This window comes from Dasypus novemcinctus, chromosome 3 (assembly GCF_030445035.2).
Source record: "Dasypus novemcinctus isolate mDasNov1 chromosome 3, mDasNov1.1.hap2, whole genome shotgun sequence".
In the NCBI taxonomy this organism is placed as follows: Eukaryota; Metazoa; Chordata; class Mammalia; order Cingulata; family Dasypodidae; genus Dasypus; species Dasypus novemcinctus.
The window spans coordinates 36018011-36030504 of record NC_080675.1 but is presented as its reverse complement, the minus strand read 5'-3'; the positions used below and the strand labels follow the sequence as shown (position 1 = coordinate 36030504).

General features: G+C 49.0%; 1 protein-coding gene across 4 annotated transcripts in view; it reads right to left on the bottom strand.

The window, feature by feature from the left end:
• The window catches only part of DPF3 (double PHD fingers 3), a 299860-nt gene that overhangs the window by 261018 nt on the left and 26348 nt on the right, over positions 1 to 12494 (bottom strand). For 2 of the 4 annotated variants that reach the window (XR_009184951.2, XM_058293114.2), the window contains exon 1: positions 2925 to 3005. The exons of the other annotated variants lie outside the window; for them this stretch is intronic. Coding sequence is in view for 1 of the 2 variants with exons in the window: in XM_058293114.2 (XP_058149097.1) it covers positions 2925 to 2956 (32 nt within the window). In the remaining variant the exon portion in view is untranslated. Of the gene's footprint in view, positions 1 to 2924; positions 3006 to 12494 lie in introns of those variants that run through there. 4 annotated transcript variants of the gene reach the window in all.

Genomic DNA, 12494 nt, shown 5'->3' with positions numbered 1-12494 from the left:
CTCAAGCTAAGCAGAGCCCTACCGAGGTGTTGCCTGAGACCTGAGCTTGTTTCTTCTCGGCACAGGTACCACGACCCCTTATTCCCCGGTACCGGAGGAAATCTTTGTATGACCAGTTTCTCTAGGGGGCGTTGGTGGGGTTGGCTTTTTTTCTTTTAAGGGAGGGAGAGACCCAGAACTGCACACAGAGAAAATGCTAATGTCGTTCAGCTCCGTTGCATTGTCAGGAGGGACACAGAAGGATAAAAAAACAGCTCTCCACTCCAAACCGTTCTCGCCGCTCCCCCGCCTCGCCGCACCGCGGGTCCGGCCCCTACTTGGTAGGTCTCCGCTCTTTGTTCTAATTTATCCCATGCATAATTTATTCACGTGTGCGTTGTTTCCTGCTCAGCAACTTTTAAAAAACCAAATGAAATATAGAGGGTGTTTTATTAAACACGTTGTGTTTTTTTTTTTTTTTAAATAAAGGCAGATGGTGTCGATCTCCCAGTAACAGCGTGTGTGCTCCAGCGTGAGGACTTTAAAAACAGTCCAGGACGGAGGGGGGGGGGGGCGACTCGGCTGGCCAGAGGTATTGTTTACACCCCCTCACCTCTAGGGAAAGGGGCTGGGATGCAGAAAGGGGCGGCTAATTAGAAATGACCCCTCAACTCCCACCCAGAAAAAGCAGGCGGGGTGTTGTGTGGATGTCAGTGGGGAAGGGAGTGCGGGAGGCAGGTGACGCTGAATTACAGATACATCACATTGCAACTGTTTCTAATTCTACAAAGTACACGTATACTAAGTCAGAAGTAATTCCACTCAACAGTCGGGATTCAGTCACCCTTTTCCCGCTTCTCTTTCGCACCCCCCACCCCTAACTCCACCCCTACACTGATCGCCTACCCAAACACGCACCCTCGCGTGGTTTAAAAAAAAAAAAAAAATACAGGCGCGAGCTGGGGAACCCTCCAGCCGGGAGAAGTGGCGCCCGCGCGTGGACTGGCTCCGGGGTAACCACAGTACGGTGTCCCTCCCTATAGGAAACAAACCCGGCTCACGTGTGAAGTAGGTTTCCCTAACTTGAGCTTGCTAGGTGGCATCAGCCCGGCTGGGTGATTTCGACTAAAAATGGGGAAACTGCCAATCGGCTGTGGATTCGATAGAAACTCACAGCATCAGCGATGTAGCAGCCGGAGCGACGCGAAGCGAGGATGCGGCGAAGTTACGCCCATTTATTCTGCCATAAAACATTTTCTTTCTGGGGTGAAGCGCTGTGACGTTCAAGGGTAGTGTATCCGAGCTTGCGAGAGAGAACTGAAGCTGGGAGCTCCTCTCCGATCAGCTTCAGAGCTTCTAATGTCCTCCCAACCGCAGCTTTAAATGTTATGTATTTAAAACTCCGAGACCTGGGACATTTTTCACCTTTTTTCCCTATTGCTGGTGGGAGATAAGCTGATGCAAATACGTCCGATTCTCCCCGCGCTTTCCTTCGCGGGAAGAGCCCGGCTACTGCCTGCGAGTGCAAACCTGGCGTTCAACTCCCGGGGGAGCCCGGGGGCGGACGCGGATTTGCTGGATTGAAAGAACCACGATCGGCATCGGCCGCGCACACGAGAAAATGTGACACGAAACTCCACTCCACCCGGACCTCCTCCTCCCCCGGCCGGAGCCTTCCAGCCCAGCAGGGAAATCCTGGCGGCACGGGCGCGGATCCCAAGCCCAGGTGGCCCCGCGAATCCGGAGGGAGCCCCCCTTTGCCAAGAGCACAGCCAACAGCATCCCTTTTAGAGCGATGCTAGTTTCCTGAGGCCACCCCCGGCTCCGCGATCGCGAGCGGACTTGGCGGCTTAACAATTCCCCCGACTGGAAGGAAGGAAGGAAGCCAGGATGAAAAGAAGGAGGAAGGCAGGCAGGCAGGAATTGGCTGTCCAACCCGGGGACTGGCCCCCGCGTGTCCTTGCCCAGCCCGCCGCCTCCTCCCCTCCCTCCGTCCCGGATCTGGGCGTCCGCTCAAAGTCTCCCGGCGGCGGCCAGAGGCACCTGCCCCTTGCTCTGGCCGGGAGCAGACGCTGCCGGCTCGGGCGGGGAGCCCCAAGCCGCCTCTCCGCACGCCTGGGCTTTTCACCCAGAGGAGGCGAGAACACCATTCATAAGACCTGCAGCTTCACTGCCTCCAAACCAACCCCCAAGTTAAGCCGAGCCATTAATTTACTACGGCCAGGTCGCCCCCAAACACACCCGCACAGACACCGGCTACCGCCCGGAGCGCCGCCGTGCTGCGTGCTGCGAGGGCTGCCCCGGCAGGAAAGCCCCGGGCAGCCACCTGGGCCCCAGGGCTCCCGGGACGCGCCGCTCCCCCCGCCGTCCTCCCAACTCCGGAAGGTTTGCACAAACTCCCCGCGAGCGATCGCGAGGCGGCGAGCGCCCTGCAAACTCCCGAGCCGCCGCGGTCCGCTCGCCCCGGCGGACGTGGCCGCGGGGCGGGGGGCGGCGGGCTCCCGGGGCGCGGGACTCGCCAAATACACCCCGGCGGCCCCCGCCCCGCGCCCGCCCCGCGCTCCGCCGCTCCCCGCGCGCGCTCGCCGCCCCGCGAGGCGGGGGCTCCGGGGAACGCGCTACCCCCGAGCTGCCCAAATCCCCCTCGCCGTAGAGCGCTCCCGCGCCAAGCTCGAGGGCCGGTAACCCCTCGCTCTCCGAGGCCACTAATTAACCAGAGCGCAAATGTAACAATTTTCTTCTTGTTAATTGCATCTCCTGACATTTCTGCGCGTTGGGGAAAAAGAAAAAGATGAAGAAGTAAAAGCTGAAAGAAACGAGAGAAGCCCCGCGGCGGCCGGAGGCGCCTGCACGCGCAGTGCCCTGGCAGCGCTCGGCACGGAGGAGGCGCCTTTTTTTTCATATTGAAACCACGCGGAATATGTACATTTTTTAGTCTTACTTACGCTTTCAGGGGGTTGTGAATGACAGTCGCCATTTTGCTACAATGTAACAGAATATTGTCTGTCTCAGAGTTCTAAAGGTTCGCTCAGGGGAAGCGGCGAGCCAATCAGAGCACGGGATGCCGGCCCGCCGGCCAATCGGCGCGGCTGGCCGCCAGGTGGGCGGGGCCTGCGCGGTGGTAGTTATTAGGGGAGCTGTCAAAGCCCAGAGGTCACTCCCTTTTGTAGAGCCCGAGAGCGAGCAGGTCTTAAAGGGGCAGTACCGAGCGAGCAGCTCCGTGGCGGCTCGGGGACAGTGGAGACGCACAGGATGCGCATTCTAGTTTGGTTTGAGACTCTACTTTTCTAAATACCTGCGGAGTTCGCGCTCCTGAGCAGAAATACTTAAAAATTACCAACAAACCGTTGAACCCCATTCATTATCTTTTGGCTTTGCTCGTACTGTTTCCAGTCTCCCAAAGGGCAAGTCCCCTTGTCCCCCTGCAAAAGCTGGAAGGCTGCTGTTTTGTCAGACATAACTCTAAACGTGTCCCGCCGTTTGCGAAAGCTCTGGGTCCTACGGTTTTTGAAATATTCTTATTCCCGAAGTGTTTTCTTCATCTCCGCCCCCCTCGTCTCTGGGACCCGGCGACGCCAGGACAGCCCCTCCTCTCCCCCTGGAGTGGCTCAGGTCTAGCTCGCTGCCTGCAGCAGCCGGGGCTTTCGTTCTCTGTGCAGGGTGGTCGCCCTGCGCGATTCCCCGCTGCCACCCCTTCCGTTCACCCCGCGCACCCGAAACTTCAGAAAGGACCGCGGATCCCGGCCGACTGGAGAGCCAAGCTCTCTGACCTTTAGGCTGAGGGCTCGGGGAGGTTTAGCAAGCGGGTGGAAGGGCTTTCTGTTGCTAGGAAAGCTAGGAGCTTGAGGACAGAAGTTGTAGAACCCAGAACGGGTGTCGCCAGAGTCCCTTTCCGGGAGTGGCACACGCGACTCTGGCGTCACCTTTCACTACTTAGATAGAACCTGAAAAGAATTTGCTAATGAATAATCCAGCGCCACGGGAGGCGTTCCGAGAGACGGTCTGCTTTGCGTTAGTGTGAATTCCCTCACTGGCGCACCCCCGACAAAACCGGGAGGCTTCTGCGAAACCAGGCTGCGCCTGGGCGGCCGGCGGGGAGCGCCGGTGGATGGGATCGTACTGAGTCCTGCACAGGACAGGCAGGGGCCTCGTTAGCATACAGAAGTCTGGCTTCCATCCCAAAGCTGCTTTTAATCGGGTCAAATAGTTAAGATAGTGGGGGAGGGGTGAGAGGAGATGCCGAATGGTCCTCTCGAGGCTGTGCCCTCTCACTTCCCTTCCCCGCGTTCCTCTCGAGCCAGTGATTTTTTCTTTTTAAGTTCCAGAACTTCAGAGTTCAAAACTCCATACACCATTCGAGCTACAGATAAACAGCACACGGCTGAATCGGTATGTTTGTAATAGACTTGAAATTTTTAACCCCTTTCTTTCTGACTGGTCAACAGCAGAGCCAAGTTCCATGGATGCCTCTGTGGCTTTGCACAGCACCTTGGCAGAGATTATGGCTTGAAAGAATTGTCCTCTTTTCTAAAAGTAAAGTTTGAAAACTCCCTACCTTATTAATTTAGGCTTATTAATTAAGGGCTTGGTTCCAAAGCTTATACTTAGCCTGGGATGGGCTCTGACATCATTAAAAAGCAACCATGTTCAGATGAAGTCTGGGCTTCTCAGATGAGTTTACAGTATCAAAAGCATAGCAATTTATATTGGACGACAACTTATTTTAGTATATGCAGTTTTATAAAAGAAGTAGAAACTATAGAACCTGCCCTGAACACAGCTTACAATGTAATGAGAAAAGAAATGAAAGACAAATATATCTTACACATTAAAGAAAAAAGATATACTCTACACTTGCACATATAGTTTAGCATGTTAAGGCCCAGATGTAAAAACTGGCATAATTCCTAATATCTAGCATACTTGAAAATGGCAGACTATGATTTTTCAAACTTTCACTTTGCCTTCACTTTGAGAAAGTTTCCATCTAGAATTTAAACATCAGAGTTACATTTTATAATGTTTTAATTGAAAAAATAAATAAAAACTGTATGTTTTTTTAACATAGGATATCCTTGCTTTTTGTAACCCCGTGGAAAGTATTTTAATTCTATCAACGCAGGTACAACTTTTAAATAAACAGACTTTTTGTGACTATGCCTTCTGTCCATTCTGAGACATATAATAGTTAATCTTTTTAGCTTTGTTTTCTTTATTACAGATCAAGATTTTTCTATAATCAGGCAGCTCCCATATGCCAATTTACAGATAGTAGGACCCATCATGAGGCCAAATTTTCGAACTGGGTCTCAAAATGTACCAATCCCACACCACAGAATGACCCATTTTTCACCAGATTGCTTAAAAGCAGGAGGGCTTAGAATGGACAAGGCTTAGAAGCCTTGAATGGAGTTTTGGACAATGTTCGATTTTATTTTAGTTTTGTGAGGCAGTGCTATGTATGGTTACGAGTGTGGGCTCTGAAATCTGCCTGCCTGAGTCCTTCACCTACCAGCTGGGTTATCTTGGGCAAGTTTACTTAGCAACTCTAATGTCTCAGTGTACTCATCTGAAAAGTGGCAGCAATAATAGACTCTACTCCATACAGCCTTTGCTGGGATTGAATGAGACAGCATCTGGCAAATAGCCAGCTTTCAATAAATGTTGGCCATTATTTTTACATAGCTATTTAATTCTTTCCTGATGGCATAAGAAATGTAGGGTGTCTGGACAAAAGGACATGACAGAAAGTAAAATTGTCCAAGTTCAACTTTTTTAACCCATTGCTCTAAGGAAAAAAATGGGTAAATGAATAACTTTGAGGAGAAAAAATAGAATAGGAATTTTTCAGTGGGGGGTTCTGTAACTACTTAAACCTAAATATGTCCTCTTGTTGATTAGATTATCAAAACACATTTAAAATCACATTTCTAAAGCCCTATAGATATTTATATACTTTAATATACTCTACCCATCCCATCTATTTCATCTTTACTTAGCTGGCTAGGGGGCTTAATTTGCAGGACAAAGTGGGTATAAAATAACCTCTTCCCCATCCAATTGGAGACTTTAGAGCTATGCAGTCCAATGTGGGAGCCACAAGCCACCTGTAGCTCTTGAGCACTTGAAGTGTGGCTAGTGAGAATTGAGATGAGCTGTAAGTATAAAACACACCCTGGATTTTGTAAGTTTTGTACCAAAAAAAGGGGGGAGGGAATGTAAAATAGCTCATAAATAATTTTTATATTGATGACATGTGGAAATTATATTTTGGGTATATTGGGTAAATAAAATACATTATTAAAGCTAGTCACCTGTTTCTTTTTACTTTTTTTTACAATAGCTACTAGAAAATTTAAAATTACACACATGGCTTACATTGTATTTCTATTACAGTGCTACTCAAGACTGTGTGTTTTACCAGGGAAAGAAGTATGGGGTTTTTCTCAATCGTGTTCATTTATTCTGTGTAGCCTTTCAAAATTCAACTTCATCAGTTAGCAGACTCCCTTGTCCAGCTCAAGTACATGTTCAATGCCACCACTCAAGTACATGTTCAATGCCACCACTCAAGTACATGTTCAATGCCACCTAGCCAAAGGGACACTCGGGGTGCAAGCAAAGGCCCAATCACCTGAACCACAAGGCGCACCCATCCCTGTTCACTCCTAAAATGTTTGAAGGCTGTTTCAACAATGAGGAGATGTCTGTCCAGAAACAGGGAAGAATAGCACGTGCTGCTTCTGTACCAAGTGCTAACCTTTCCAGCTGACTTTCTAAAGGCACAGCCATATGTGAGAGGGAAGGCGAGGAAGGAGATGCAGACCTCATAAACAGCCAGAGTTCCTGTGAAGAAGCAAGTATGCCACAAAAGCCGTCCAAAACACAAGTGGTTCCTGGTGGGCTCTAGGAGGAGAAGGAGTCTTGGGTGCTGTCGATATTAGAGCAAGAACAAGCCCACCCTGAATCCCTCCATTCATTCACGGAATAACCAGCCACGGCCAGGGCGGCTGGTGGGCCGGGGCTGGTTACCTGAGATTCAGAACCAGCTCTGGTACTTTCAAGGCATACTGAGCTGAAGGGGAATTCTTTTGAATAAAAAGGGGCATTAAAACTACAACCAGTGGTTCCTCAAAAAGTTAAACACAGAATTACCACAACACCCAGCAATCCCACTCCTAAGTATATACCCAAAAGAACTGCAAGCAGGGACGCAAACAGATACGTGTACACCAATGTTTATGAGAGCATTTTTCACAATAGCCAAAAGCTGGAAACAATCCAAGGCATAGTTACATATATATGAATATTATTCAGGTACAAAAAGGAAAGAATCACTGAAACATGCTACAATGTAGATGAAGCCTTAAACACATGATGCTAAGTGAAAGAAGCCAAACACAAAAGGACAAATATTGCAACGTTCCATGCATATGAAATATGTAAAATAAGCAAAGTCATAGAGACAAAAAGTGGATGAGAGGAGGGGCTTGGGATGAGGGGAATGGGGAGTTACTGCTTAATAGGTGGAGTTACTGTTTGGGGTCGTGGAAAAGTTTTGGTAATGGATAGTTGCAGTGGTAGTACAACATAAATGTAATTAATGCCCCCGAATTGTACTTAAACATGGTTACAGATGGAAACTTACGGTGTGTGTGTGTGTGTATGTATAATTACAATAATTTTTTTAAGTTAAATAAAAGCACAGTCTGGTTTTCTTTCTTCTAGGGATGAGGGAGAGGGGACCTAACTCTCTTCACGATATCTCAAAGCACAGAAAAAGAGACAAAACCTCCAACTCTGGGTCTAGGCGATGCGCCTCAAAATTCACACATTTCAAGCAGTGCTTTCTGCTTCTCCTAACTTAGGTCATTCACTCATCCACCCGGTATGCTAAGCCTTGTGCAAGGCAGAGGTGACAATAAAAATAAGCTGGATATGGAAACAACCCACCAAAAGCTCTCTCCCTCCATCCGGAGAGAGAAAAAAGCTAGCAGGCCCATCCCTCAGAGCAAGCAGAGCCATCACCTGGTGTGACTTAAAAGGGAAGAGCAGCCTGCCTGGCAGGGTCTCCTTTTCCTGGCCTGACGCCCACCACCCCAGTGGCTGCCTCCTTGGGTGGGTATTGAGTGCCTCCTGTGAACACCATCAGAGGCTCATTCCTCTGGGTTCTCAAGATTTCAGGATCTCCAGATGTTCATAAACCAGTAGAAAGCAAGGGAGATGTGATATGAGTAGTATAAAACAAGGGAGAGCCTCAGGAGACGGGGCAAGCACTACTGACACTGGGGGAGCGCAAGGCTTCGTGGAAAAGAGCACATTTAATTTGGTTCTTAGCTGGGTAGATTTTAGAAATGAGTCAAGGGGTGAAAGGCTTTTAGATGCCCCCCTCCCAAAACAAAAACAAAAAAACAGCAACAGCTAATTCATACAACAAAAATTTGGAGAATCTTCCCACCATGCCCCCTTCTCCGCTGGGCCTTGGGGCACAGAGAGACCTAAGACATTCCTGGCCTTTAAGGGGCTCAGATCCAAAAAGTGGGGGAGGGGAGGCAGGCAATGCCATCACAGCTGAGGGTGGGGGGAGGCTGGCCAGCGAGGGCACCTAACCAGACGGGAAGGTCAAGATGGTCTTTTCAGAAGAGACCTCTTAGCTGAGTCCTGGACCTCCTGCAGGAGGAGAGGGCATCCCAGCAGAGGCGGGAGCACACATAGGACGTGAGCAGGGGGCCAGCTCACATCAGGTGAGCCCTTTGTAGGAAGGACAGGTGAGACAGGAAAAGTGGGAGAGGGAAGGACTGTGGGCCGATAAGAAGAAAAGTGAAGTCTTGTCTTGAAGGCAATAAGGCCCCTCTGAAAAATCCTAAGCCGGTAAAAGATGTACCTTTTCAGGAAGCTCATCTTGGCAGAGGGGTGGCCATGGGGTGCAGGGAGGCCTGGAAACCCACTAGAAGTCTGTGGGTGTCAGGCTAAGGTACCAGGGATGAAGGGAAGGGGCAGGGGCAGTGTCTAAGGAAGGAGCGCCAGGGCTCTGCAGGGGGCTGGAGGGAAAGGGGCGGGCTCAGGGGGGGCCCAGGGAACGGATGTGAGTCAGCTCCCCTGGACTGGGGAAACTTGACCGTAGGGCAAAGCCTGGAGGCTTGGAGGCCAGGGAAGCCCGCGCCTTCCATTGGAGGGAGGGGCTTGCCTTACCAGGAGACCTTAATCCCCCAGCCCCCAGCTCCCTGCCCCCTGCCTTGGTATAAATCTCTTCCCCTGGGGGAACGGTGACCCAGGCTGGATTCTTGAGAGCCAGTCTCCTCTGGCTGTTCCTTTCTCAAGGACTCCACCTTGCACAGAGGCCTCTTCCAAATCCCCTCCCGCTAATCTCCACCCTTTCCCCCCCTCCTGCCCTGTCCTCGACTGGCTTAAAGGAGTTTCTCTCGGAGTAGTGGCATTTTAGAGGGGATTTTGGACACTCCAAAAGCTTCACGAGGAAGGGATCGAGACTCCCTAAGACATGCAGGACACACACACATGCACGAGCAGAGGCTTGATTAGAATCTCAGGCCCCGGCTAAGGCAGCGGGTGGGATATTTTTATACAGGAGCTTTCTCCACTCAAATCACACGGAGTAATCAGTCTATGCTGTAGACTGGCCCCAGCCCCCTTTTTCCCTCACTCGTGCCAGGCAATCACCAGCAGGCCCCAGTTCTTCCTCCTGAGGGAGCCACTGCTTGCAGGGGTCTGGTGGTGGCGGTGGTTTTTTAAAGATAACTAATCTCTCTCTTTTATAAACTCCTCTACCTGCCAAGCTTGCGTTTTCCGGGCCCTCCCTCTGCCCATCCAGATGGACACCACATCCAAAATCCTGGCAGCTCTTGCATCCTAAATCCAAGTGACTGGCCAGGTCTCCTGCATTAGAAGGACAGAATGGAGAGCGGGAACCAAAACAATTACCACCAGCGGGTAGCACTAGAACCATGTTGTACCCAAAACATGCATGAAGCAAACTCCCTTAAAACTGTATACACCTGTAAGGAAATAAATATTCATCCCAACCTGGCTATTATTTTCCAGGTAAAGAAGCTTCTTATCATCTGCAAAAGTGGCTGCCCCAAGGGCTCCCAAAGAGGGTTTTCTGTGGAATATTGCTTTAAATGTGGCAATGCTCAGAAGCACCTGTTTCTCTCACTCACACCATTTACAGGTGCTCGGGCTTCTTCTCTGGCCTGAGGCAGGAATCCTCCAGGAGGAGTCTAAAAGCCCAGCACAGGGAAGCGGACTTGGCTCAAGGGATAGAGCGACCGCCTACCACATAGGAGGTCCAGGGTTCAAACCCAGGGCTTCCTGGCCCTTGTGGTGAGCTGGCCCACGTGCAGTGCTGATGCGTGCAAGGAGTGCCGTGCCACACAGGGGTGTCCCCTGCATAGAGGAGCCCCACACACAAGGAAAGCACTCCGCAAGGAGAGCTGCCCCGCATGAGAAAAGTGCAGCCTGCCCAGGAGTGGCACCACACACACACGGAGCTGATGCAGCAGGATGATGCAACAACAGCGACAAAAAGACGCAGTTTCCCAGTGCAACTGGATAATACAAGCGGACACAGAAGAACACACAGCGAATGGACACAGAGAGCAGACAACGGGGTGGGGGGGGGGGGTAGAAAGGGGAGAGAAATAAATTTTAAAAATAAGTTAAAAAAAAAAAAAAAGGCCAAGCACAGGTGCACAGATCCAGTCTGGTGGATCTGTAGATATTTACGCCACCATATAAAAATAGGTGCCCACAGGCAAGAAGGTGGACAGAAGCCACAAGACCTAAAATGTCCCACACCCTGGCAAAGAGGGGACAGAGGGCTGCGGATTTACAGCAGGTGTTTTCTGTTTCAGACAGCTCCAGGCAATGAACTTTGGCCAGCATAGCTGCAAATGGACCTCAACTCCATGTTTATTCTACACAAGAGGAAAAAAAGAAGGTGAGAAAATATTCTAAAGTCCACTGGGGACCCAATGTCTCTTCAGTGCCTCTAAGCCAACAAGGGCAGCCAGCCTAAGGACCACTTCTCCAAGGCAGGGTGGAATTCTAGCCTGGAGGGTCTAGGAATCCAAAGATTATAACAGAAACAGGGATGGAGCAGAGGAAACCAGTGAGATGGAAACGCTGGGGAAAGAGACAAAATGGAAGCAATAGGTGTGCTAAAGAAGAAAAGCAAAAATCCAATGAAATGGGACTGATAAAGCCCTAGGCAAGAAATGAAGTTTATTTTGGTACCTGGACCCCGCCTGGATCACCAGATGTTCTCTGTTCTCACCAATCAGCAGATGACACAACTTACCTTAGTCCTGTACAGCAGACAAAAATTCATGGTTGCCGTATTGTAATAGCTGGAACTCATTGACAATTCTGAAAACCAGGGCTATGTTTTAGATCGAAGTGGGCTATCTTACAGCAACTCTGAAAGCCATCAAGGAAATTTTTTTTTTTTTATGGAACTGATTTTAAATATTTTAATCTTTCCCATTTAGCAATTTGAACTGAAACCTAGTGTGGATTAAATGGATCTCAAATTAGTCACTTGCAATTTTCAGCTTTCACAGAGTTGTATCCATAGTTTGTCTCATTTTATATTTTCCTAATCCACAATATACCTGAGAGCAGGTGCGCCACCTTTATATCGCCAGAGCCGGCAAGCCTAACAGATAATTAATAATTGGCCGTTGAAAGAATAAGTAAAAGTAGAAATAATTAAATCTAGGGAGATAAATCCCACCCTATTAAAACAAATTTCTATGCATAACAAATGCCAGAAGCCCACTTTCTAGCCAGACATTTCTATGGTTATCTTCCCCCTTCCGAACTGCATTAGACGGGTAGAAAAATGTAAACCATTGGAGGGGATTCAATTTTGAATTTTGTGATTCTATATTCAAGTTAGCCACTTCCTCAACATCCAGTAACACAGTGAGAAATCCCTTAGCCTGAAGAGCTTGGAATATTGAAGCTACAACTACAATGAAACAAATGAGCTCGTTAACAGTGACTCTGAAGGGCTTCCGGTTTCTAGGAAGTCTTTCTGTAAAGATGAATTTAAATATTTTGATCGTGCACATTTGCCACTTTTGGATGACTCCTAAGGGTAGATCTCCTAGTGCTAAGGTTGAACCAAAAACCTATTTTAGGAGCAGATGTGGCTCTGGCAGTTGAGCGCCTGCCTCTCACATGGAAGGTCCTGAGTTTGGTTCCCAGTACCTCCTAAAGGGAATAAAAACAGACAAAAGCAGACAACGAGCAAAAACAAAGAGCAAAACAGACAAAGGAGCCATCCAGGGTGGGGAGAACCTATTTTATGTCAAACTTTGATTTCTGTTTAATTCTGAGATACAATATGGGTTAGGGGTAAAAAACATTGAAATTGAGGTCCATTTTCATTTTTACAATGTTTTTGGTTAGTTTTTATCATGGAATATGAATTTTGAATAAACTTTCATGTGGTAAAACCAGGAACATAATAAGGAATATGACCGGAAATATTA